The sequence below is a fragment of the Chironomus tepperi genome, unplaced genomic scaffold (genome assembly GCF_022539635.2).
Source record: "Chironomus tepperi strain 1889 unplaced genomic scaffold, CSIRO-AGI_Ctep_v1 contig_479, whole genome shotgun sequence".
Classification (NCBI taxonomy): domain Eukaryota; kingdom Metazoa; phylum Arthropoda; class Insecta; order Diptera; family Chironomidae; genus Chironomus; species Chironomus tepperi.
This window is the reverse complement of record NW_027226601.1, coordinates 1,421,550-1,446,376: the sequence shown is the minus strand read 5'-3', so window position 1 is coordinate 1,446,376 and position 24,827 is coordinate 1,421,550. Positions and strand designations below refer to the sequence as shown.

General features: G+C 33.6%; 5 protein-coding genes and 7 non-coding genes across 14 annotated transcripts in view; 4 read left to right on the top strand and 8 right to left on the bottom strand.

The window, feature by feature from the left end:
* Positions 1-105: 105 nt before the first annotated feature.
* Positions 106-2,518, top strand: LOC139099657 (host cell factor 2-like). Of its 2 annotated transcripts, none has more exons than XM_070652183.1 (4): positions 106-435; positions 487-947; positions 1,004-1,703; positions 1,851-2,518. In XM_070652183.1, exons 1-4 carry the CDS (start codon positions 154-156, stop codon positions 2,424-2,426), a joined length of 2,019 nt encoding a protein of 672 aa, XP_070508284.1. In that variant the 5' UTR covers positions 106-153; the 3' UTR covers positions 2,427-2,518. The 2 variants fall into 2 exon arrangements, with proteins under 2 accessions (XP_070508284.1, XP_070508285.1); XM_070652184.1 differs by having other exon boundaries at positions 180-435; positions 705-947.
* Positions 2,519-2,756: 238 nt separating this feature from the next.
* On the top strand, positions 2,757-5,244 carry Sec61alpha (SEC61 translocon subunit alpha). The gene is made up of 5 exons (XM_070652172.1): positions 2,757-2,915; positions 3,100-3,167; positions 3,243-3,681; positions 3,764-4,167; positions 4,245-5,244. Exons 1-5 carry the CDS (start codon positions 2,909-2,911, stop codon positions 4,755-4,757), a joined length of 1,431 nt encoding a protein of 476 aa, XP_070508273.1. The 5' UTR covers positions 2,757-2,908; the 3' UTR covers positions 4,758-5,244.
* Positions 5,245-5,447: 203 nt separating this feature from the next.
* Positions 5,448-5,566, top strand: LOC139099703 (5S ribosomal RNA). The gene has a single exon (XR_011545348.1). It is a non-coding gene; the product is annotated as a 5S ribosomal RNA (ribosomal RNA).
* A 369-nt stretch (positions 5,567-5,935) lies between these two features.
* LOC139099702 (5S ribosomal RNA) lies at positions 5,936-6,054 on the bottom strand. Its single transcript, XR_011545347.1, has one exon. It is a non-coding gene; the product is annotated as a 5S ribosomal RNA (ribosomal RNA).
* Positions 6,055-6,196: 142 nt separating this feature from the next.
* On the bottom strand, positions 6,197-6,315 carry LOC139099701 (5S ribosomal RNA). Its single transcript, XR_011545346.1, has one exon. It is a non-coding gene; the product is annotated as a 5S ribosomal RNA (ribosomal RNA).
* A 142-nt stretch (positions 6,316-6,457) lies between these two features.
* LOC139099700 (5S ribosomal RNA) lies at positions 6,458-6,576 on the bottom strand. Its single transcript, XR_011545345.1, has one exon. It is a non-coding gene; the product is annotated as a 5S ribosomal RNA (ribosomal RNA).
* Positions 6,577-6,718: 142 nt separating this feature from the next.
* LOC139099699 (5S ribosomal RNA) lies at positions 6,719-6,837 on the bottom strand. The gene has a single exon (XR_011545344.1). It is a non-coding gene; the product is annotated as a 5S ribosomal RNA (ribosomal RNA).
* A 239-nt stretch (positions 6,838-7,076) lies between these two features.
* Positions 7,077-7,195, bottom strand: LOC139099698 (5S ribosomal RNA). The gene has a single exon (XR_011545343.1). It is a non-coding gene; the product is annotated as a 5S ribosomal RNA (ribosomal RNA).
* Positions 7,196-7,337: 142 nt separating this feature from the next.
* LOC139099705 (5S ribosomal RNA) lies at positions 7,338-7,456 on the bottom strand. Its single transcript, XR_011545350.1, has one exon. It is a non-coding gene; the product is annotated as a 5S ribosomal RNA (ribosomal RNA).
* A 1,947-nt stretch (positions 7,457-9,403) lies between these two features.
* LOC139099661 (uncharacterized) lies at positions 9,404-10,165 on the bottom strand. The gene is made up of 3 exons (XM_070652187.1): positions 9,847-10,165; positions 9,708-9,787; positions 9,404-9,654 (listed from the first exon to the last, which is right to left on the bottom strand). Exons 1-3 carry the CDS (start codon positions 10,095-10,097, stop codon positions 9,536-9,538), a joined length of 450 nt encoding a protein of 149 aa, XP_070508288.1. The 5' UTR covers positions 10,098-10,165; the 3' UTR covers positions 9,404-9,535.
* Positions 10,166-10,436: 271 nt separating this feature from the next.
* LOC139099581 (uncharacterized) lies at positions 10,437-12,827 on the top strand. The gene is made up of 2 exons (XM_070652090.1): positions 10,437-10,714; positions 10,988-12,827. Exon 2 carries the CDS (start codon positions 10,998-11,000, stop codon positions 12,519-12,521), a length of 1,524 nt encoding a protein of 507 aa, XP_070508191.1. The 5' UTR covers positions 10,437-10,714; positions 10,988-10,997; the 3' UTR covers positions 12,522-12,827.
* A 1,481-nt stretch (positions 12,828-14,308) lies between these two features.
* The window catches only part of peb (pebbled), a 30,084-nt gene continuing 19,565 nt past the window's right edge, over positions 14,309-24,827 (bottom strand). The window contains exons 2-5 of one of the 2 annotated variants that reach the window (XM_070652121.1): positions 17,554-21,271; positions 16,995-17,235; positions 16,363-16,931; positions 14,309-16,290 (exon numbers count right to left, since the gene is read on the bottom strand). In XM_070652121.1, the coding sequence (XP_070508222.1) occupies positions 15,822-16,290; positions 16,363-16,931; positions 16,995-17,235; positions 17,554-21,271 (4,997 nt within the window). In that variant the 3' untranslated portion in view covers positions 14,309-15,821. The remainder of the gene's footprint in view (positions 16,291-16,362; positions 16,932-16,994; positions 17,236-17,553; positions 21,272-24,827) is intronic. The other variant, XM_070652122.1, reaches the window with a different exon arrangement.

Below are 24,827 nucleotides of genomic sequence, written 5' to 3'. Positions count from 1 at the left end.
AGATCCTTTGTTTCAGAAATCAAAAATTTCAACGGTTTTTCAAAATTTAAATTGCATGAAAATCTAGTCGTAGTTTTAATCCCCTTAGTAGAAAAATGAAATAAATCTAGGTTAAGACGTTAAGAGAAGCGAAATTAATTTAATTAAAGTAAGATGAAGTGGAAAGAAATAGTGCCAAATGGCTGTGACGTGATTTTTCGACATGGTCACCGTGCTGTTGTTGCTGGTGACTGTATATACTTTTATGGAGGAGGAAATTGGAAAATCTGCAATCAATTAAATGGATATGATGTTAAGCGAAATTTAAATTTCTTGCCTAAATATGGTGGCAAAATCTGTCCTGGCATTGCTTGCTTCGGAATGGTCATTTCTGGTGAACGAATCATTATTTTTGGAGGAATGGGTGAATTTGGACTTTACTCAAACAGTCTTTATGTAAGTTGTAAGATCCAGTAAGATTCAATATACTGACATTTTATGTTACAGACGTTAAACATTAAGACGTGGACATGGAATAAACATAACTTTCCTAATAAATACTTACCAGAACCAAGAATTGGACATTCATTCACAATTTCAGACGAGAATAAAATTTATGTTTTCGGTGGATTAATTAACGCTGATCCACATCCAGAATATAAATTCACTCCCAAATATATGAACGATTTATATATTCTGCATATGACTGAAAATGATAAATTCAGATGGGAGAAGCTACCGACAGCACTTGAAGGGCCTTGTGGACGAGAATCGCATTCCGCAATTTTCCATTATGATGAAAAGGAAAATGTCAAGTTTCTCATTGTTTTTGGAGGAATGAATACTGATCGATTAGGTGATTTATGGTTTCTTGATTTAAACCAACTTATTTGGGTTCAATTTGAGATTGATGGAATTCCACCTGCACCTCGCTCGCTACATTCTGCATCCTTAATTGGCACAAAAATGTAAGTACACATTTTAATGATTTTAATTCTGTAAATTATATAATAAATCTACACAGGTACATATTTGGTGGGTGGATTAATCGTAATCCAATGAAGTCAACTTCAGATCCACCATCAGAACGTTTTGAAACAACAAACAGTCTCAGTTATTTGGATCTTGAAGATTTGAAGTGGGTTCATTGTGAATATAATGATGATATTTGTCCGAAAAATCGTGCAGGTCATACAGCAGTGGCAGTCAAGAATCGAATCTACTTGTGGGGTGGACGGTCTTATTATGCAAATGCTGAAGATGATTCTGCTTGTACCAAAGATTTTTGGTACTTGGAAACAGAACTTCCACCTAAAGTCTCAAACGTTTCCTTAGTTAAAGCAACAAGAACAACGCTTGAAATAGTTTGGGATAATATCGATAATGCGGAGTGTTATATTGTTGAGATCCACAAAATTCAATCAGTTCCAATTGATTTAAGTAAAATTCGCATCAAGACTAATTTACCGAAAACTGAACAAGAAAAATCTGCTGACCATATTAAAGGAGTTAGTATTAAACGCAAATTAGAAGAACTAGAAATAGTTGCAAGTAAAAAGATCAACGCAGCGGAAGTAAAAGAAGAACCTAATCCTGATGACAATTTAAGTGACGAAAAGGCAACAGAAAGTACAACTAATGAAAATGGTGACAAAAACATTGACATCAAGAGCATAACTGAGACAAAAAGTGATACAGAAATTAAGCATGAGAGTCCAATTAAGGTTTGTGTCTTTGCTAAATATTCAGTGTGTGTCAATAGACCGTTAGTTTTTAAAAATTTAAATAATTTTTACTAAACGAACTCAATTTTCAAATATAATCTGTTGGCACACAAGTCATTAAATGCTAATTAACTAAATTGCTTCTAGTCTGTTCAAGGAATTGACAAGACATGGCTCACAGTTGGCGTCTACAAAAGCAACTCATGCATCGTCGATGGATTTTATACATTTAAAATCAATACGACAAATTTGAGTTATCGAAATTGTCCAGAACCAAAAGATTTAATTCCAGAACTTAAAGCACATCTTACAGATAATACAATGTATGCATTTAGAATTGCTGCTATCAATTTGATGGGAATCGGTGAATGGAGTAAAATGTTTTATTTCAAAACTGGTGATGTGGAGATGCCGTCAATGCCTAATAACTGTAAATTTATTCCATCATCACAAGGATTGCGTTTAGCATGGAATCCGAATCCTTTGCAAGAAAGAATCACTTCGTACAGTGTTTTTATCGCAATCAATAAGAATGAAGATAAGAGTGAATTTAGTTTCTTACGTATATATGAAGGAATACAGCCAACATGTAATGTCCTTCAAAATTATATTAATACTGCTTATCAGGAAAAAACAGGCACTAGTGTATTTGTTATCTTTCGAATCACAGCTTGTAATAGTATAGGAACTAGTCCACCATTATTAACAACTTATCATCTTTAGTTAATTAAACTATTTTAAGAATAACATTTTGAAAGACTATATTGGAGAAAAATAACGGTCAATAAAAATTTGAATTTTGAAATTTCGCTGAAGTCACTCGATTTTTTCACGCAATAATGTCACATCAATTAATTGCTTAATAAGTGAATATAATTAACATTTATATAATTATTTCAGTCATTGATTGAAAGATACAGAAACAATAATTCATCAGAAACAGAAAAAATCAAAAGAAATAGCAAATTTGTGCAATAAATCAAATTTCTGGAAAATTTGAATTTTCCCGCACAGCGACACATCGAGCCGTGTTGGAACTTTCAAAAAATAGCTCTTTCCCCTCGTTTGTTCGTGTTGGAACTTGACGTCTCATAAAATTCATTTAGAAGTAAAAATTCAACGAGTTAAGTGGAAGTTCGTAATTCCTGGATAAATAGTATAAATTTAATAAATAATTAATAGTTAATAAATAAATTAACATCAAAATGGGAAGTAAGTATTGTGAATTTCATTTAGAATTAATCGAATTAAGGGATTATGTGTAATTTTTCCCTATAACACTTGCTATTTATATGAATCTTGCTTTCATCAAATGCCTTGTTGGCAGACTTTGAGATTCATCTATCTCAAATTTATACCTCAACTTGAATTAATTCATGTTATTTCTTTAATTTAGTTAAATTTCTCGAGGTTATTAAACCTTTTTGTAGTATACTGCCTGAAGTAACAAAGCCAGAACGAAAGGTAATTACTTTCTAAAATTTTTACACATTGAGATTTCTCTCTAACATCATAAAACTTCCAAATCACAACTTACAGATTCAATTCCGTGAGAAAGTACTATGGACAGCAATTACTTTATTCATTTTCCTGGTTTGTTGTCAAATTCCACTTTTTGGAATCATGTCATCAGATTCAGCTGATCCCTTCTACTGGATTCGTGTAATTCTCGCCTCAAATCGTGGTACTTTAATGGAATTGGGTATTTCCCCAATTGTTACATCTGGTCTCATTATGCAATTGTTGGCTGGTGTTAAGATCATTGAGGTCGGTGACACACCAAAGGACAGAGCACTTTTCAATGGAGCCCAAAAATTATTCGGTATGGTCATCACAATTGGTCAGGCAATTGTATACGTTATGACTGGAATGTATGGTGATCCTTCTGAAATTGGAGCTGGAGTCTGTCTTCTTATCATCATTCAACTTTTCGTAGCTGGTCTCATTGTTCTTCTTCTTGATGAATTGCTCCAAAAAGGTAAGAAAAATATATTTTTTTTGGGTCTTAAAATATTACCGTTATTTTATGCTGTGCTGTGTTGTTCATTTTCTTGACGCAGGTTATGGTTTGGGCTCTGGAATTTCACTTTTTATTGCCACAAACATTTGCGAGACAATCGTGTGGAAGGCATTCTCACCAGCAACAGTCAATACAGGACGTGGAACAGAATTTGAGGGTGCAATCATTGCCTTATTCCACTTGTTGGCTACACGTCAAGATAAAGTACGTGGACTTCGTGAAGCTTTCTATCGTCAAAACTTACCAAACTTGATGAACTTGTTCGCAACTATCCTCGTCTTTGCGATAGTTATATACTTCCAAGGATTCCGTGTCGATCTACCAATCAAATCAGCACGTTATCGTGGACAATACAGCAGTTATCCAATCAAACTTTTCTACACATCAAACATTCCTATTATCTTGCAATCCGCACTCGTCTCAAATCTCTACGTTATCTCACAAGTAAGTTTTACTACATTTTATTTAATGCTGACTTAATACTTTATATTTAATAATAAAAAATAAATCACTTTTTGTAGATGTTGGCAGTTAAATTCCATGGAAACTTCTTGGTTAACTTACTCGGAGTCTGGGCTGATGTTGGAGGTGGCGGACCAGCTCGTTCATACCCAATTGGCGGTCTCTGTTACTATTTATCACCACCAGAGAGTCTCGGACATATTGGACAAGATCCAGTTCACGCTGTTCTCTACATCATCTTCATGTTAGGCTCATGTGCATTCTTCTCAAAGACTTGGATTGACGTGTCAGGAAGCTCAGCAAAGGATGTTGCTAAGCAACTTAAGGAACAACAAATGGTTATGCGTGGACATCGTGAAAACTCAATGATCCATGAGTTGAACCGATACATCCCAACAGCAGCTGCTTTTGGTGGTCTCTGTATTGGCGCTTTGTCAGTTATGGCTGATTTCTTAGGTGCAATTGGATCCGGTACTGGTATCCTTCTTGCTGTAACAATCATTTATCAATATTTCGAAATCTTTGTAAAAGAACAAAGCGAAGGATTAGGAATGGGCAGTTTACTTTTCTAAGAAGTCTGTTTAGTTTACATCATAATTTAACATTCAACATACTCCTCTCACATACACATCCATTTTTAATTTTTTTTATTAAATGATAAATAACTACAACAAGAACTGCATGGACAAACAACAACTTGATCCTTAATTATTTCCTTTATATTCATTTCTTCAATATCACGTAAAAGTTCTAATTTAATTAAATTGAGACATTGAAGAAAGCAAAAAAGATGCAAGATACACATGTGTAATACCTAGAATTTTAACAAAAAATATTTCGAATGGTTACTTTAAAAGCATTTTTTTACAAAGTACTGTTTTTTAGTTTGAGAGATCCATTCGACTCATGTTTTCATAGAACTACTGATAAAACAATTAAATCATTTAAGAAGGCATGAAGATTTATGAGAAGACAAAAAAAAATATGAAACATTAATTTAAGGTGTTGTAATTGAATACAAAATAAAGAAAAATAATTAAAATTTGATTAAAAAAACAATCCCAACTGGTCTTGTCACTTAACTGTATCTGTAGTATGTGTAGGTAAACATGAACTTTACTCACTCTGAATCATTTTGTAATTTGAATTTCAAAATCTAAGGTATGTTGATTGAGATATTTTGAAATTAGAAATATTCATTATCTTTTACAGCATATGAATTAGAAACGGTATAAGAAGTGGAACTTGCCACAACAGTTTTCGTCAACGACCATATCACGTTGAAAACACCGGTTCTCGTCCGATCACCGAAGTTAAGCAACGTCGAGCGTAGTTAGTACTTAGATGGGTGACCGCTTGGGAACGCTACGTGCTGTTGACTTTTTGCCACTTTTTTGGTTTCTTTTTGAAAAATTGTCAATTTTAGTGCTGGATGTAACGATTTACTTTCCAAAAAATAATTATTTTGTACAGGACATGAATGAGAAACGATTTAAAAAAATATTTTTTGTTTTGTTTGGTAAATGTCGGTACAGCAGTATCATATTGCGTTAAAATGCTCAGTTCAGTTTCCATTCGTCTCAAATATTGTATCTAAAGAATCGACGTTTCTAGGAGCAGAACAAAAATTGGAGCTTGTAAAATGAATTAAATTTTTTAATACAAAATAATTCGTTTTTCGGAAGTAAATCGTTACATCCAGCACTAATATTGATAATTTTTCAAAAAAGAAACCAAAAAAGTGGCAAAAAGTCAACAGCACGTAGCGTTCCCAAGCGGTCACCCATCTAAGTACTAACTACGCTCGACGTTGCTTAACTTCGGTGATCGGACGAGAACCGGTGTTTTCAACGTGATATGGTCGTTGACGAAAACTGTTGTGGCAAGTTCCACTTCTTAAACCGTTTCTCATTCTTGTGCTGTACAAAATAATTAATTTTTGGGAAGTAAATCGTTACATCCAGCACTAAAATTGACAATTTTTCAAAAAGAAACCAAAAAAGTGGCAAAAAGTCAACAGCACGTAGCGTTCCCAAGCGGTCACCCATCTAAGTACTAACTACGCTCGACGTTGCTTAACTTCGGTGATCGGACGAGAACCGGTGTTTTCAACGTGATATGGTCGTTGACGAAAACTGTTGTGGCAAGTTCCACTTCTTAAACCGTTTCTCATTCTTGTGCTGTACAAAATAATTAATTTTTGGGAAGTAAATCGTTACATCCAGCACTAAAATTGACAATTTTTCAAAAAGAAACCAAAAAAGTGGCAAAAAGTCAACAGCACGTAGCGTTCCCAAGCGGTCACCCATCTAAGTACTAACTACGCTCGACGTTGCTTAACTTCGGTGATCGGACGAGAACCGGTGTTTTCAACGTGATATGGTCGTTGACGAAAACTGTTGTGGCAAGTTCCACTTCTTAAACCGTTTCTCATTCTTGTGCTGTACAAAATAATTAATTTTTGGGAAGTAAATCGTTACATCCAGCACTAAAATTGACAATTTTTCAAAAAGAAACCAAAAAAGTGGCAAAAAGTCAACAGCACGTAGCGTTCCCAAGCGGTCACCCATCTAAGTACTAACTACGCTCGACGTTGCTTAACTTCGGTGATCGGACGAGAACCGGTGTTTTCAACGTGATATGGTCGTTGACAAAGACTGATGTGGCAAGTTCCACTTCTTAAATCGTTTCTCATTCATGTGCTGTACAAAATAATTATTTTGGGAAATAAATCGTTACATCCAGCACTAAATTTGACAATTTTTCAAAAAAGAAACCAAAAAAGTGGCAAAAAGTCAACAGCACGTAGCGTTCCCAAGCGGTCACCCATCGTTACATCCAACACTAAATATTGACAATTTTTCAAAAAATGAACCAAAAAAGTAGCAAAAAGTCAACAGCACGTAGCGTTCCCAAGCGGTCACCCATCTAAGTACTAACTACGCTCGACGTTGCTTAACTTCGGTGATCGGACGAGAACCGGTGTTTTCAACGTGATATGGTCGTTGACAAAGACTAATGTGGCAAGTTCCACTTCTTAAACCGTTTCTCATTCTTGTGCTGTACAAAATAATTAATTTTTGGGAAGTAAATCGTTACATCCAGCACTAAAATTGACAATTTTTCAAAAAGAAACCAAAAAAGTGGCAAAAAGTCAATAGCACGTAGCGTTCCCAAGCGGTCACCCATCTAAGTACTAACTACGCTCGACGTTGCTTAACTTCGGTGATCGGACGAGAACCGGTGTTTTCAACGTGATATGGTCGTTGACGGAGACTGCTGTGGCTAGTTCCACGTGTCATGCTCTGAGCACTAGCTTGTATATGAAGAGACAATTGACGAGATATTAAGGAGTTTCAATTGCATATAGCAATCTCATTAAAATTAATTTTTGTTACATTTTTCAAAACTTCCTATGATTGGTTTGATATAATCTGCATCGTATAAAAGCATTGCATTAATTGCGTATGACTTTAGTCATGATTTGCTTTTTTTATTTAACTTTAATTGCAATTTTCAGTTGTGTTGCTGCAGGCTATTTTGAAGTAGGCATGACAGATGGACGAGCAATCAAAGGAAATGGACTAGTTGAAATTAATCTAAAAGTTCAAAAACTCAACAAAACAATGTATGCATTGAATGGTCTTGTCCACATTAAGGCTGCATTGGACGATTCTTATCAATTGCGATCTCTTCTATTCAAAAAGCAAGGCAACGAGTATCGATTGACAGCTTTTCATATTGGTAAGGATTAAATATCAGCAAGAGTATTTGAATAATGTCTTTATATCCTGCAATATTTAGGTCCATACAATTTCTGTGACTATCTCCAAAATCGTGCTGTCTTCTACAACACTATTAAGGAATGTAGTGATATCCCGCCACGTGAAGATTGTCCATGGCCTATTCGTGATATTAAAATGAATCATTGTTTAGTTCCAACAGAAAAAATTCCAAAATGGTTATCAGGCGATTACCGACTTGATGTTGAAATTATGCAGGGTGAAGAGAGTCTTGGTGGATATCAAATATTTGCATATGTTATTAGCTTTATTTGAGTGAAGTAGAGATCGAAATAAAGACTTAATCAAAATCCATAAAAAATTTTGTAGCTCCAAATTAGTTCACATCACGAAGCATACAATTTTGTCGAGAATATACCAACGGTTATTTTGTATTTAAACTGTATGACACAACAATCAGTTGGTTTTCCCCTTGTATAGTTGTTAGTCCCCGTCATACAAATATTCAGTTTGTTTTATAGCATAATAACAATAAACATGCTTAGAGCTGCATGGCACAGTTTGCCTGAGTTTTTATTATTATTATTTTCACTCCAACAAATTCATTTATATCCAAATCACTTAATTGACACTTGCACTGATTTCAATATCTGTTTTTGATAATATCATTCATATCTAATTAATTAGATCTGATTAATGACTTATTTCATACTATATAAAAGCTTATTATTTTGAAATTATTGTTAGTTAATCCCCAGTCATGAACTTGAAAATAGTTCCGTTCCTGTATCTATTTGAAATTATTTACTGCTATTTTGATGCCGAATTGACAGAAGGAAGAAACGTGATTGGAACGGGTGAAGTAAATTTTGAAAGCATTAAAGTTAAAAGAATCAATAAGACAATGTATGGAATAATTGGAAAATTAGAAGTGAATCAAGAAATTGATAATCAATTTGAGGTAAATTCATTCATGAATACTAAAACTGTCTAAGAACTGCTTTTTAATTAGGTCACAGAAAGCTATTATAAAAAGCAAGGAAATGAATACCGTCTGACACCATTTCACTTAGGACCATACTCATTTTGTGAATACATACAGAATCGATCCGTAACTTATGATTACCTTTTAACTTGTACTGATCTTCCATCAAAAGAAATATGTCCGTGGAACAAAGGAACTTACACCATAGATCATTGCTTATTTCCAATGGATAAGATTCCTAAATATTTTAGTGGAGAGTACAGAATTGATACCATAGTAACTAAAGGTGGAGAGCTTACTGGAGGTTTTCAATTGTTCTTTTATGTAGTTAAAGATGATAACTAAAGCGTATCCATTAGTTTTTAAGATCATTAAAGTGTGACTGAATTGTATGACGTATGATTAGCGTTTTAGCACCTAGTTCTTATTAATTATCTAAAACAAATTAAATATAGCTGAATAATCAACATATCATTGAAAGAATAAAAAGTTTCAAATTTCAAGTTATCAATTTTATAAAATTTTTGTGTATTGACGTTTTTGTGCATTAAATCACAATACAATTTATTGTATTAATCTCTTAATATTTATGGACATTCATCAGTCTTCAGGTAACATAAGTTTAACTTCTATCAGGTATATTTAGGACAACATTCTGTATTTCCTCAAACGCTTCATCTAGAAACTCGTACCTAACTCCATCGTGCTCTACGAACGAACAATGTGAGTCGTCAATGACATCTAAAAATATTAAATGATAATATACTGATGAGCTGTAAAATTTAGAATATTACCTTTTTTCTTATGATTAACAAAGGATATAAGAGCTGTATTGTGATTCGATATCTGTTTCCTAAATTTTGAATGAAATTCCCTGAAAGATCCAGAAACATCAGTAAATTGCTAGATTTTTAATATTTAACAGTAAATTACCTTCCTTTTATAGGTACCCATCTATTATACATCTTTTCAAGACCATACGCTTTAATATAACAAGCTGCTAAACTCTTTTCCTTAACATCACTAAGTTTTAAAGGTAAAATTTTCTGACTATGTGGATTATTTTCCCTAAATTTCTTAATTTCATCAAAATATTTCTCGATAAATGTTAAGTTCTGATTTTTGTCTATAATCTTTGTTCGTATTTCCTTTCGGATGTGCGCTACCGTAGACGGATTGCCCATAATTACATTTTATATTTTTAAGTTTTTAATTTCACTGAAATTTTTTATTTACAAACAAAACGGCCAACTAGCTCTGAAACTTCTGTAATTTAAATATTTTTTGTCCGTTATAGCATTTTTCTTATGGTGGAATTCTGATGACCTGGATTAACTTTTTAGAATTTGTTATCATAATTATAGTTAGCCTAATTTAATTATAGCTCATTTTGAATCATAATTGTCGAGAAAATTAATTTTTTATATTTCCCGCACTTTTTTACAAATTCCTTTTTCAAAAACAAGACCGTTGAATTTTCTTGCGCAATTTTTGCGATTCGCAAGTGGAAATTCTACAGCAAAGAAAAACCTTAAAATCAGTTTTCTCAGTGAATTATTTTCAAATTAACTAATCTATGGAGTTAGCCAGGTAGCAATCAGCTGTGACGATGAGTAAGAGAAATGGATATAATAATATTCCACATACATTATTGGAATTCTTCAAAACTATCCACATAAAACTTAATTATTGTAAAAAGTGTACGTTTAACTAGTGATAGGAATTATATTCGGAAAGTTCACTATCAAATAGTGACTCATAGCGTAAAGAAATAGTCGGAAATAAGTGAATTGAAGTAAAGGTAATGTTTTAGTTGTAAAATGTAATTTAATTTTATTATTTTTACGATACTTTCATAATTTTTTAATATTATGCAAATATTTGGTAGTCACACAAGCTTCCTCACACTTCCTTACTTCCCGTAAATACATTACTTGATGAATTAAACGAATAAATTTATTATTTATTTAAATCCAATGTAATTCCAATGACTTTGAGCTTTTTATGACTAATTTATCTCAGAATGTGATAATTGTCAAGTGTTTTTATCAATTCTCGTGACTTTTCATTGTAGAATTTCCGCCATGGGTAATCAAAACAGCAGTCCTAAGAAGAAGAAATCCAGTAATCCATCATCACCTACAGCAACGCCCTCAGAGCCACAATCACGGGGAATGGTGAGAAGTCCATCTGGAGCTGATTTTCAGCAGTCACCAACCAGATTCACTCCAGTTGATGAATTAGCTAAACTACTTACAAAGAAAAATGAGACAGAAGGAAGTGGCAATGGAATAACGGATTTTGTCTTTGCAAAATATGTCTTTCCAAACAATACTGACCTTGGAATGCGACTATTTCGTCACTTTCACACATTTTCTCATGCTAAAACAGTACATTTAGGCACAACAGCATTTAAGCAACAATGTGAAAGATTTATGTCAATATTAGATGACTCAAAAGTCATTGAATTGTATGTTCGAATATATTGCAACTTAAATGAGGAAAATGCCACAAAAGAAGGCGTTAAAAATTTATTGAGGACGTCATTCAATATTGCAATGAGATATAATTCTGGAGAAGCACATTATTGTCCCAATATTGAAAATACACTAGATGCAGTGATAGATACATGCTTCTTTCATGATAACTTATCAATTGGCTTTGTCGCTAAATGGCTGGAAGAGAATTTGTCCAGAATTATTTTGCCTATTCACCGTTATGCCCTTCACTTACTTACAACAAGCTATAGAAATATTCAATTGAATACAGAAGATAAATCTACAAATGGACTAGAACTTCAGACTCCAGTTCTTGAGAAAGGAAAGGTATTTGAGGAGTCAAAGACACTTTTGTCACTTTCATTAGCTTGGCTGCTTGCTGGAACTTTGCCGATTATTTATTCTCGTCCACAAGTCAATCCTAAAGCAAAACCAGATAATCCTGATGATGAATCAACATCAAGTTCAGCATTAACAGCTGCATCACTTTTGCCATCACAATCTTTCCTCACAAGAATCGCTCCTTTACTTCCATCACATTGGACTCTCCTTTATGATACTCTAGAGCATGGTGTTGGTGCCAATCGTTTTCTTCATCATGTTTTAGGATATAAAGGACCAACATTAACATTCTTTAAAGCTCGCAGTGTTAAGGATAATATTGAAAAAGTATTTGTTGTTGGAGCTCCATCTGAATGGAGAGAAACACATTTGTATATTGGTGGTGAAGACAGCTGTTTAGTCCAATTATTGCCGAAATTTTCACTCATGGAAAAAGGTGGAAAGATATTATACCTCAATACTCACATAAGAGGATATCCAAAAGGTTTGAGAGTAGCTGTTGATCCACGAAATCCAATCATAGCTGTTGATGAACATTTCGAGAACATTGATGTACATGCAATGGCACATATTCTATTGTCTATAGAAGTTTGGGGCTGTGGTGACAAATCATCGAGAGATGTGCAATTGGATATCAAAAAATGGCAAGTAAAGGAGGCAGAAAGACAACGAGCTGTGAAAATAAGTGCAGCAGAATGGCTAGATAATCCTGACAGATATCTTTTGGAACTTAATGGACGTGTGCAGTACAACATCCCAAAAGAGTGAAAAAGTGATTTAAATTAATTTTTTTTTGTCGTGCAAATTGTATACTACAAAGGATATCCGTACAGGATATTTAACTTAAATTGAGAAATTTTAAATTTATTTACTTAAGGACTGCTCGCTTATTACGTTCAGATATTAACAACCCTTATGTACTATAGAAATTAACGTAATAAGTGGACGGTATCTTATGGCTGAAAATTAACGAAATTATTTTTTTGACAATGACTATTGAACATTCTTGACCTAAATTGTTGAGTATTTATTTTAAACAAATTTAAATGAAATAAAGTCCGCTAGCAAAACAAATTTTCTTGGAGTTTTATTGGGGGACACATTGCAAGGACACCAATGCGTCATAAAACCTAAGTGCCAAAAAGTCTCAAAATTGCACACAACACACGAATTGAGATTAGTAACTAGAACGACGAAATGGGAAAGAAGCTTCGAAAATTGGACATGAGGTGGTGTTGAAGCCAGGACTTGTGATGGTTAAAGTCAATTCATTGAAATTTAGGATAAAGATGACATTTAAAAAATAGTAACAATATGAAGGAAACTCAAAAGTTCATGCAATTTCAAAATCTCTTCTCTGTCTTGAGGATGCTCTCATCTTGCTTATGAGCCGATACGAAAGTTTTTATTGGCTTCCTCATTGGCACTGAATTTCAAATTCAGATGTATTAACTTCTCCATACAATTACATTTCATTTACTAAACCCGAGTGTGCAAAAATACGTCATAACTAGTTGATGCCATCAAGTTAATTGACACATTTCAAAATTCAATTTTAATTGTTTAATTCTGTATTTACATCTGTATACTAACAAGTGTTAATGAACATTTGTGGTTAACATTAAATCAATGTATGTAAATTATTTAAACTGACAAATGGTTGGATGTAGATCTCGCTATTTTTGGCGGGAACGTTTTAGTATAAAAGGAAGAATTTTTAAAAGTAATTATTTTAAAGCATTAATTTCGGTGAGAAGTTAAAGTAACATATATCACGGTGAACACACTGGTGAAGATAAACCAAGAGACCGCGCAATATTGGCAGGATGTCGACAAACATTTGCTGGAAGGCCAGTGTATCAGAGAAGACTTGAAGAGGTGGGACAAATTTGCGTCTGAAATTACGAATGGATACAGAGATGTGCCAGACAAGGAGATTATCAACAGTGAATAGCAACTCTGGGATAAGCACGTGCACGACATTGAAGAGACAGAGTCAACGATACTGTTGTCTAACGTGGCAAGGTTTAAAGAACCAGCATGTCTGAAGTCTTGCAAGATTCCCAAGCACAAGCCCTATGATCGTGAACAATATCACGCGACACATCATTTGAAATATACAGACCTATATGTTTGTAATCGTATAAATGTAGTTTAATTAAAGCAACTTCCTTACTGCTTTATTTATTCACAATGATGTTTATTCTTTGGAGTTCAAAAACAAAGTAAACATTTGCATGAAAAGGGGTTTTCAACTATGTACAATAAAAATTATTCAAATCTGAAATGAACGTTAAATAGCAAAAATTTGAAAAATCAAGAAATTGAAAACGAAAGGATTTTTAATGAGCAAAAAGATGATTTTTTTTTATTTCTTCTTTCTTTTGAAAATTTTCTTTTAATAAAAAGATGACAATATAATAATTATTATCAAGTACTTACTAGAAAAGAATGGTGCATAAATATATTATATATATAATTAAGTATTTTTATCATCATATTAACTATTCAATATTCTTTAATTTTATTCGTTGCGAATGAAGATTTACTAAACTTTTTTTCTGTTTTTAACTTCGGGAATTATCCTTAAAAATATATTAATTATAATTAAATCATTTCCTTATTCTTTCTTTTTTGTCTCGAAGAAAATCAATTTGAATTAAATTCATGAATAATTAAAGAAATTTCTTGTCAAAAAAAAGGAAATAAATTGCGAGATGAGCAAATCATTGTCGATTATATTAATTCTTTACATATTTTTCCTTTTTTTTCCTTAAAATGGCACTTAACTCTAAGATCATCGTGTTGTGTGTGACACAAAATTAAGAAAAAAAATATAGAAATTTAATCGATTTTTTTTTTTGCATTTGCAGTCAAAGAAAACGTAAAAAGAGATAAAAAAAAAGCAATGACATTTACTACTTTGGTAATTGCTGTATATAATTCTGTTAAATATATTATAGGTATTTCCAATAAAATTTTCCATTTCTGCAAAAATCTTCTTATTTTCTACATAGAAAAAAGTTTACTTCAAAAAATGTTCAATATTTGCATGATTACTTTCATCTATAATTCCAATTATCGTTATTGGCGGCAGTTCCAATCGATAATGAAATATTAACTACAATAGTAAGCCACTTCGGTCTAAAGGCCGCAGATTATTTGAATAATTTATACAATTTCATTTTTTAACGGAAATTTGTGATTTGAATTTTGAGGTTATTTGGGTAGTTTGAGGCATTAGGATGGACACTGATGTCATGGATCTAGATTTTATGGCGAAAATTGACAAACAAATCAATTTCCACCATACAGGATATAAGTTTATAAGTTACATACAGTCTATCCTAAAAGTGACCATATTCTAACCTCAAACTAACCCAATCAACCCCAAAAGCTTCTCATCAAATTCCCGACTCTGCTAAAATTTTTAAAAATTAATTTAATTAAATTTTAAAAGGCATCTTAAAGGCTATTCATGTATATATGCACTGTTGATACATACATCATCCAGCAGTCAACATCATGTCTGCTGGATCATTTCATTAATTTATGGAAATTCTTCACCACTTCCCAATTATTTACTAAATGTTTAATTAAGTACATTCTAAGTCTCAATAAAGAAAACAGAGAGGATCTTATCAGCTAAAGTCACTTAATGTCTATAAAAAAAATTTTTAATTATTTTGATTCTCCATTTATATCCGTTAAAGGCATTTTGTTAAGGTTCATTTGCAAAAAATTCACTAATTTTTATGTTTCTTAAGAGGAATGACAAATGTCTGTTTTTTTGTTATCATTTAGGCACACACACGATACACGCAATATGATAAATTTTATGAAATATTTTAGATTAGATTTTAAGTCATTTATAATTAATTGTCTTTCTGGAACTTAATTTTTCGTGGATTTTTTTCCTAACATTTTTTTTTCTCTCTCTCTCCGTGAGATTATTGACTAGAGACCCCGGGACTGTAGCCGGATTAAGCAAGTCTATTATTTTTCAACTAAAAACAGTTTTCTTTGTAGCCTTTGACTACTTCCAAAGTATATAAAATAAAAAAAAGTTTATTTATCAACGCCCAACATTTTTGCGGCCTCGTCAGCAGATGCATTAATCATGTTGTTAAGGACACCTTGATCGCTGATGCCGAGTAAACTTCCTAATAAATTTGATCCAACTGATCCACTCAATTGTTGTTGCATGTTGAAGAATTTCTCTTGAAATTTAAGGAATAGTTCCTTATTGATTGGATTTAGCATTCGAGTCATGAATTCTTGATCGGTTTTCTCATGTGTAGTCATCATTTCCATTAATTTTTTATTGTTCATTGTTGCTATTGTTGATGATTCATCGTCAGATATGTCTGATGCACTATTGTTTATGCTTGAGCCATTTCCATTGACATCACCATTCTCTGGCTTTTGGAAACTGTTGATGTGTGGTGCATTTGAGTGCTTCTTACGATGACGGAGCATGCTGTGCTTGAGGGTAAATTTACGCAGGCAGACGTCGCAGGAAAATGGACGATCACCACTGTAAGATGGAATAAAGGAATTAATTTAGTAAATTGGAACTACATTTGTGGATATAAACAAGATTTCTTACCTATGAGTTCGCATGTGACGGCGTAAATCCTCAGTTGACCAAAAGCGACGCAAGCAAAAGGCACAGATTACTTTACGATTAGCATAATCAGGATATTTTCCCTTCTTGTCATGATCATCATCGTCTGGAGATCCATTGACATTCTCCTCACTCTCCAATTGAACTTTCTGCATAAGAACAGCAAAGTCTTGTGAATGTAAGGACTTGATGTGCTCCAAACATCCAACACGATCAACAAATGATCCATCACATAGATGGCACTTGAATGGGAGGTCAGATGACATGACTGGTGCTTGTTGCTGAGCTGGTGATGAAGAGTTTTCGATTTTTGTGAGAATTGGCAATTGGAGAGCGGATGGAATGTTAAATGACGTGTCTTTTGGATTATCAGCTTGTTCAAGCTTCATTTCCTTTGCTGTTCGAACTGGCTCTTTGACTGGTTCTGGCATCTCATCAATTGGAAGTTGTAGAGATACAGCATCTTCACAATTTCCATGCTTTCTCAGTAAATGACGATCGCAATTGCTTTTTGTTGTGAATAGCAATGGACATTGAGAGCATTTGAATGGCTAAAGGATTATAAAGGAATTAGTAATGGCTTATAAACAATTAATAAGTTTGTAATGCCTTACCTTCTGTCCAGTATGTGTGAGAATATGTCGTCGCAATGAGCTTGACCATGGAAATTTACGTTGGCAATATGGACACGAGACACGATTCGGTGCTAAACTATATGCTGACTTTTTCTTCTCTTTGCCATTACTTGATGGATTTGGATCATCAGTGCCTGAATTATTACTCTCAGATGCACTACCTGATGCAACGAGACCTTCTTCATCGCTATGATCTGTCATGGGCGGCTCTGGTCGACTACTTGATCATTTATATGAAATAGAAAGGAATTGAAATTAATTCATTAAAATTTTTTTGCGTGATAAAATTAAATTTTTCATTACTTTAAGTGAGCTTTTTTATAGAGTATAAGTAAGAAATTATTGGAAATAATTAATCGGCCATAAGTGAGAGTATTTAGTAGAGAAAGAGCAATCAACTACAATTAAAAATCAAACAAAAAAAAAGAACATAAGGTTACAAAAAATATTCATGCATAAAAATTTTTGATGTTAATTGAGGCCAGGATGTGAATTTTGAGTAAATTTTAAAACAATAAGTAATGGAATTAATCCTCACCTGAAGTAGTTTGACAAGACCATTGAGTTTGTTGCATTATCAATCAATTTTGATACAGAAACGAGATCATTTCCTTCTTCTCGGTTAGTGCTGTAACTTCTTCTTGACTCTTTTTCCAATTCCTCGTCATTTTCACGTTCTTGCTTTTGAGCAGCCTTGATTAAATTCTTTGCATGACTACTTCCCATTTTCATTGCTTCCTCTAAAATATTATCGGCAACCTTACGTGCTGCCGTGTTCTTATCGTTCACACCATCTGACGATTTGCTTAAATCTTCTGCATGAAAATCCTCATCAATTACCAACTGTGGTTCATCGTCGTCATGAATCGCATTTGGTGCTGAACTTCCTTTACCGTTCTTTACTGGAAGTTCATCGGGAATCGTCAATTGTGTTTGTAATGGTAATGGTAATGGTGGAAATGACTGTGGTGATAATTTTGGACTGTCACGAGACTTCAATTGCTGTGCCAAAATTGCATATTTAACTTGATCAGATATTCCACCAAATCCCGATGCCTGGAGTGTTGGCATCATTGGTGGTCCATTCATTTGCATTTGTGATGAACCTGACGATGGGCCACGTCGCATTAATCCATGATTACCACGTTGTCTTTGTGCCCAAAATTGTGGATGTTGTTGCTTAATGTGTCTTTCCATATTCGAGCGTAATGTAAATCTAGCCGAACAATGTTCGCATGCAAATGGACGTTCTGTACGATAACGACGTTGCTTCTGTTTTGGCATTAAGACACCATTTTTGATGACCATTTTAACAGGTCCGGAATGATTTTGTAGATTCATATGCTGATGATTTGGCGTTGTTGAAATTTTCTTTGGCGATTCTTGTGGTGTTGGTGGAAATGGTGGGATTGGAATTGAATTACCAACTGGCGATTGTTCTAATGTTCGAGGAATTTGTGATGGTGGACCAGTTGGTGAGGAATCAGGTGATACAAATGGATTGACAATTAAACTTCCACCTGACATACCACCAGCAACTGGTGTTTGACTTGAATTGCTTTGTGGTGGTGTTGGTGGCATCATGTCCTTTTGAAAGAAGTTCTTCATGGTATCATTAAGTAGTAATGGATTTTGTAGGAATAATGCTGGATGAATGGGAAATCCAGGTGTTGGAAATCCAAATGTTCGATACATTTGAGCCAAGTTGAACATTTGAGCTGGATCAAGTTTTGGTAATGCTTCACTAAGCAACTGCTGTTGCATTAAGAAGTTCTTTTCGAACATTGCGAGATCAAATTTAGGAATTTCTGGATGATCCATATCATCATTATTTCTCTCTTGATCACTCTCATCCTCACCCGATGCATCATTTCCGTTACTATGATGAACAAATGAATCAGTTTTCTTACTCAAGTCAAGTACGTCCATTGACAAGTCAACTGGTCGATGATGATGTGAATCATTCTCTTCCTCCTCAATGTCATTTTCAAAATTTTGTTGAGATTTCAATTCAGCCAAGCTTTTAACTTGAATTCGACTCGGTGATTCTTCATTACGTGAATTAAGCATTTCTTTAAGATGTGATACCGGTGTGCTACGTCCACTTGGATCTAAATCATCATCATCATCTTCTTCCATTTCATCACCATGATCACCGCGTTGGAAGCGTTGACTTGTTGTGTACATGGCAATTTTCTTGCTGTGATCCTCAACACTTGAGTCTTCTGATGGATGATAGATTATTGCGCGTTTAACTTCATCTCTTGTTGACTTTCCATGACGATTTCTTAAGTGACGTTCACAATTTGCTTTGGTTGTGAATGCATAATTACACAAGGCACACTCGTATGGTCTATCTCCATTGTGATTACGCATGTGACGAATCAATGCTTGTTTATCATTAATTGAGAATGTACACATGTTGCATCGATATGGACCAGGTCCAGCAGCACTTAAATGTACACGATTATGGCCTTTTAATGCACGTAAGTTAGGAAAGACCATCGTACATAATCGACATGGGAATTCACCGCGCAATTTCATCTTCCTGAATTCGATTGTGAAGGAATCTTGAGCTTCTTCTTCCTCGCGATTATACAAGTGCTGATCTTTCTCAATAATTGGTTTCTCGAGTCCACCAGATGATGTTGCCTTGATGATTGACTCAATATCAGCAAAATCACGTCCCTCACTGAAGTATTGATAAAATGGCGGCGTTTCCCTCAATTCCTGTTTAATCACCATCGATGTTGATGAGAATGACTTGTCAAGTGACGGAGATCTTGAATTTGGACGATTTATAAGTGCAAGATTACCAAAGAAATTTTCACGTTTCATTTCCTCATCATCAGCTGATGTCTCACTACGCGACCGTCTTCGTTTATGTGATGAATATTCATGTGTACCATTGCACTCCTTCATGTGAATTTCAACAGCACTTGCACATGGAAATGCTCGATAACACGACCGACATTCATACTTTTGATTTGTTATTGGTGTACGAATGCTTGCTTCGCACATTTTCTGAGCGATAAGTGGGAACTTTTCACATGAAAAATCTATAATTGATGAGATATCGCTGAAGCCTTGTTGGACATTTGTATTTGATTTATTGTTGCCACATCGGTGTGAATTTAATGCTTTATGGCTTTTAAAGACCATCTCACAGTGACGACATTTTGCTGGTATTGTTGGATGTTCTTTGTCCATATGATTCTCTAAATTAATCATGCTGGAAAAGTCATTGCGGATACAGACAGGACAGCAGAATTTTTGCAATGGTTGCAATTGCTGTTGCTGTTGTTGTTGTTGCTGGCTGGTTGGTGACATTACTTGATTTACCGCTCTTATTTTACGCTTATTATTATGCTCATCATCTGCACTTTTTCTCTTATGTGTAAAATTATTATTAACTTTTCGATTATTTCCATGTGAGCTTCCACTTGAATCAGTCGATCCATCACTTTCATAACTTTCACGGTCATGTTGTGGCTGTTTATGTGTACGCATATGTCGATGCATATTTCCGTTCGTTGTAAATGTTAAACTGCAAAATCGACAGTTAAATGGACGCAAACCAGTGTGTACGAGAACATGACGGTCAAGCGATGATGCCGATGATAAAACTTTTGAGCAAATACGACATGTAAATGATGAGCCATCGTCTGATGAATCACGCATATTATTATGATTACGAATGTGATTTGTAAAGTCATGTTGCGTTACTGATACAACATCACATATTGGACAGACATATTTTGTTGGTTCATCTTTCGTTGTACCTGTCGATGTTGAATTTATTATCGTTGTATTGTCACTATCAGGTGCATCGTGACTAGAATTCATATTCTCATCTGAACTATGATTATTAATATTATTATTGTGATTTCGTGCTGTTACACTCATAATTTTCTTTTGCAACATCTTATCCATCAATTGTCTTAAATTATCTCGTCGTACGATTGTGTCTTTATTATTATTATCATGTACATTGCTTACATTTCGTGTCTCACTCGATGATCGAACATTTGCGACTGTTTCGATGTCATTTTTATTATTTTTACATGTATTATTATTCAAATAGTCTTCATTCTCATCCGATTCAACATTATCGCTGTCTTGACTTGTCTTTAATGCTAATGATGAATTGGCGTCTGACGTACTTAAGGCTTTATGTGATGAACTCACATCGGCTGGATCGATTGATGATTCAGAATTTGTTGATACACGTCGTTCCATTTTCTTGCTATATGCGACTGTAAATAAAGAAACGGAAAGTGAAGTTGTTAGATAAGAAATGTGAAAAAAAAATTTAATACTTTTTTGAGGTTTGTCCATAAATGACGTCAAAACATTAGATGTGGCTTTATGGGATTAATTCATGATTCATTCAAAATTATGAATTATTAGTAGGCGTGGTATGGATTTTCAAATATTTGACGTCATTTATAATTGTCCCTTATCGCATATTGCTCTGATTTTTTGTTTGTCAAGAGACAAAACGCATTACTTTCGTTATCAATCGTGAAGATTGAGGTGGATCTTTATTATTGATTCTTTGTCATGATTTGCTTTGTAGTCGTGACGTTGACCAATGAGAATTCAAGCTGATGAAATCAGAATTCCATCAAATCAAAGATGGAACTTGTAACTTTGTTGTGGATTTGTCATTTTAACTTGAACTTTAATCCTAATGTCTCATGTCTAAATTATTTCATAATCTCAGCATAGTAAGTATTGGCTGAAATTTTCTATCAATTAATCACTGGATCCACGTCATAAACATTTAGTATCGAAATTCAAAAGTTGTGCTTTCTTTTCATCCATGAGTCATAGCTATTACGTGCTTGTTTGTTTGGAAAATAATACAGGCACACGTGACGACTAATCAATTAATCCATTTAAAGAATTGCGATCCAATTGATTAGCAAGAAAAAGTACTTCAAATTCCTTGATAAGAACAGAATCATAAATTTAAATTTTTTTTGGTGTCGCCTAAGTAAGGCTTCCTTTCTGGGTGAATTTGGCGACCATAAAATGTATTCTCTGTATTAAAATTTTAAGGTTTATTGGGAAATTACTTAATATCTTACTTGGAAAATTGATAAGGAATCTAGATTTGCCAGTTTTTTGGGAATTTTTTCGACCGGTTTTTTCCAAACAGACTTTAGTTCCCGAGCAATACAAAGTGAAGAAGGGTCCGTCATGTAGCTTCCCGGTTTCGATTTGATATTAGTAAAAGAGGTTCAGTGAAACCATAAAAGCTTGTTACAAAGCCTTCTTCATCTGTGCCGCTCGGGATTATTGTGTACCAATAATCAGCAATAAATCCAATTCACAAGAAATCAGAATCTTATCAACGGAAGCAAACTCAAAGTCCTTTTCCTTTCGATACACTTTAAAATAGACTCATCAACAAGAGTAACTGCGCACATACATCATATTCACAAAAAATAAATTAAACATCAGAACCTGCATGTAATGTAAAAAAATGTATCAATATCAATCATTCATATTTAGAGCAAGCACATTTGACGCTTTGTCTGTTTGCTCTAGAAAATAAACGATAAGAGGAAAGAGTACACGGCATCCAATCACAAGCCTTTGTGCAAAAAAAAAAAAGTATTTTCTTTTTTTTTTCATGTTTATCTACAGGCACGAAGCCAGCAAAGAAGATAAATCGAATAACGAATTTCATCATCAATTAAGAAAATGACGGAGGTGAGTTATAAATAAATAAAAGTATATACATTAAAGCGACAAACATCGTTGATAACTCTTTTCTTGGAAAAGCAGGCAAAGTTTCGGTATTGTGATGTTTACTGATTGATAAGGGATTTCGATATAGACTCAAATCATCACATGAGAGATTTTTTTCAGTTTTTTTCAATTTTTTTCCCCGATCGATTATTGCGTCTTGAACGACACTAAGGTGGTGATAAGAAGATTTATCGGCGATGATATTTTCTGTATTTGGAATGTAATTTAATTTAATTTTTTTTATTTTGTTGACACGAGAAGACTTGATGATAATGGAATGAAATGGAACAGACTTAATCGTCATAAATCATGAGATTTTTATTTGGATGTCTTTTGTAACTTTTTGATTTGGAAATTTCTAGTTTTGGTGATGATACAATAGTTTGGTTATGAAATTGGATTCTACTTGGTAAGCTTAGATTGATGTGTATGTGAGCTACTCAATGGCATGCTAGTCTAATGCTTCGGTACCTTAAAATTGCAACTTTCATCCTATATTCTTAAGATTTGAATACAAAACTAGAGTCGAATCCAAATTGAAATCGTTAAAGTTCGGTAAAAACCGATTAAATTTGTATGAAATGTTATACTTCACAAGAGGCATCAGAAATAAATTTACATTCAAATTTTAATTGGTTTTTGGTAAATTGGAGCGAATTTAAGAATAAACAGGATTCAATCAAAACTTCAGGTCTGCAGACGAAGAACACTGATATGCAGTCTTGGACAAATTTTAAGGTACAGAGGAAAAGTGTGGACATTTGCATCTAAACTGCAGAACTGCGGATTATGCCCGAATTCTAAGAACTAGTCTCTCCCCACCCTTACACATAGCTTCTTCCCAACCCTTCAGCAGTAAAAAAACGCAAACTCATCAATCCACAGTAAAAGGCAATAAAATATTAATTAACATACATTTCAACAAAAACAATTTTCCATTCATAATCGATGCAAGTTATGAAAAAAAAACAATATAACAATTTAAAAATAGAAATAGAAATTGACAATAATAATCAAATTAAATGGATATTACATCAAATTATGATGACAATTTGCCATGAGAGAGTCTCTGATGTCTCACACTTAACAACTTAGTTTTCAATGTCATTTCATCATTTCACATTTTTTTTAGGTATGTGATGAAACAATGGAATTACAATTGAAATATAATATAAAAAAGAATCATCGACTGCGAGAGGCAGGCAGGCATGTATAATAATTGCGGTCACTTTGTCAATTTAATTTCAATCAGCAATGAATTGAGCTGTTTATCAGATACTTTATTGCGATGTAAAAAAATTGTAATAATCTAATGATAATGGGTTTTGGATGGAAGAGAATGAGTTGGATGGAAGAAAATGAATTGATTGAGAGGTTTCGTGATTCTTACGTCCTTAGAATGAAGTAAACAATGTTTTTGTGGAGATAAGGTTTGGAGGTTAAAAGAGGTGAATTTCGATCTTTTGCGTATTGTTTTGGGTTGTGGCAATTTAGGAGCTTGTCAAGAAATGACGTAATTTTGGTTTTTAAGGAAGGCATGATACCTCATGTGCGTGTAGCAGTGTTCAAAGTCGACTTAAGTTCTCTCCTGTTCACTAAAAGTCAATCAAAAATTTGCATGAAGTTATTTTCTGTTATCTCTTGCGAACTATAACATTTCATACAAATTTCAAGTGAACTGTAACGTGTTCTATTGGGTTTTGAACTCTTGGATAGTGAGTAAGATGACAAAACTCTTAGAAACTCATTAAGCAATAGCAATCATTAAAAGCCATAAATCCATCAAATTCTTCCCATACCTCCCTAATGAGCCCCAAAAAATCATTCCCATCGTCTTTTAAAATAATTCAGTTCTACGACTAACTACAATTGACACAAAGAACATAAAGATTTATTGAAATTTACAGCAATGCATAGCTTTAATGACATTTTTCTGTTAACCAAATAAGAACTCGACTCATTCATTTATGAATGCAATTATGCCATAGCTTTTTATGCTGCCTTTCTAACGAAAAAAGTGAATTTTAATTCCATCTAGGAATAAGAGACACA

What these genes read in the sequence shown, in the direction of transcription:
- LOC139099657 (XM_070652183.1), top strand. Translation starts at nt 154, where the DNA reads ATGAAGTGGAAAGAAATAGTGCCAAATGGCTGTGACGTGATTTTTCGA. An exon ending in TTTACTCAAACAGTCTTTAT is followed by an intron (nt 436 to 486) that starts GTAAGTTGTAAG and finishes TTTATGTTACAG; the next exon opens with ACGTTAAACATTAAGACGTG. An exon ending in AGCATGAGAGTCCAATTAAG is followed by an intron (nt 1,704 to 1,850) that starts GTTTGTGTCTTT and finishes AATTGCTTCTAG; the next exon opens with TCTGTTCAAGGAATTGACAA.
- LOC139099581 (XM_070652090.1), top strand. Translation starts at nt 10,998, where the DNA reads ATGGGTAATCAAAACAGCAGTCCTAAGAAGAAGAAATCCAGTAATCCA.
- Sec61alpha (XM_070652172.1), top strand. An exon ending in TAACAAAGCCAGAACGAAAG is followed by an intron (nt 3,168 to 3,242) that starts GTAATTACTTTC and finishes CACAACTTACAG; the next exon opens with ATTCAATTCCGTGAGAAAGT. An exon ending in TGATGAATTGCTCCAAAAAG is followed by an intron (nt 3,682 to 3,763) that starts GTAAGAAAAATA and finishes TTCTTGACGCAG; the next exon opens with GTTATGGTTTGGGCTCTGGA.
- LOC139099661 (XM_070652187.1), bottom strand. Translation starts at nt 10,097, where the DNA reads ATGGGCAATCCGTCTACGGTAGCGCACATCCGAAAGGAAATACGAACA. An exon ending in TGGGTACCTATAAAAGGAAG is followed by an intron (nt 9,788 to 9,846) that starts GTAATTTACTGT and finishes TGGATCTTTCAG; the next exon opens with GGAATTTCATTCAAAATTTA. An exon ending in TGTTAATCATAAGAAAAAAG is followed by an intron (nt 9,655 to 9,707) that starts GTAATATTCTAA and finishes TAATATTTTTAG; the next exon opens with ATGTCATTGACGACTCACAT.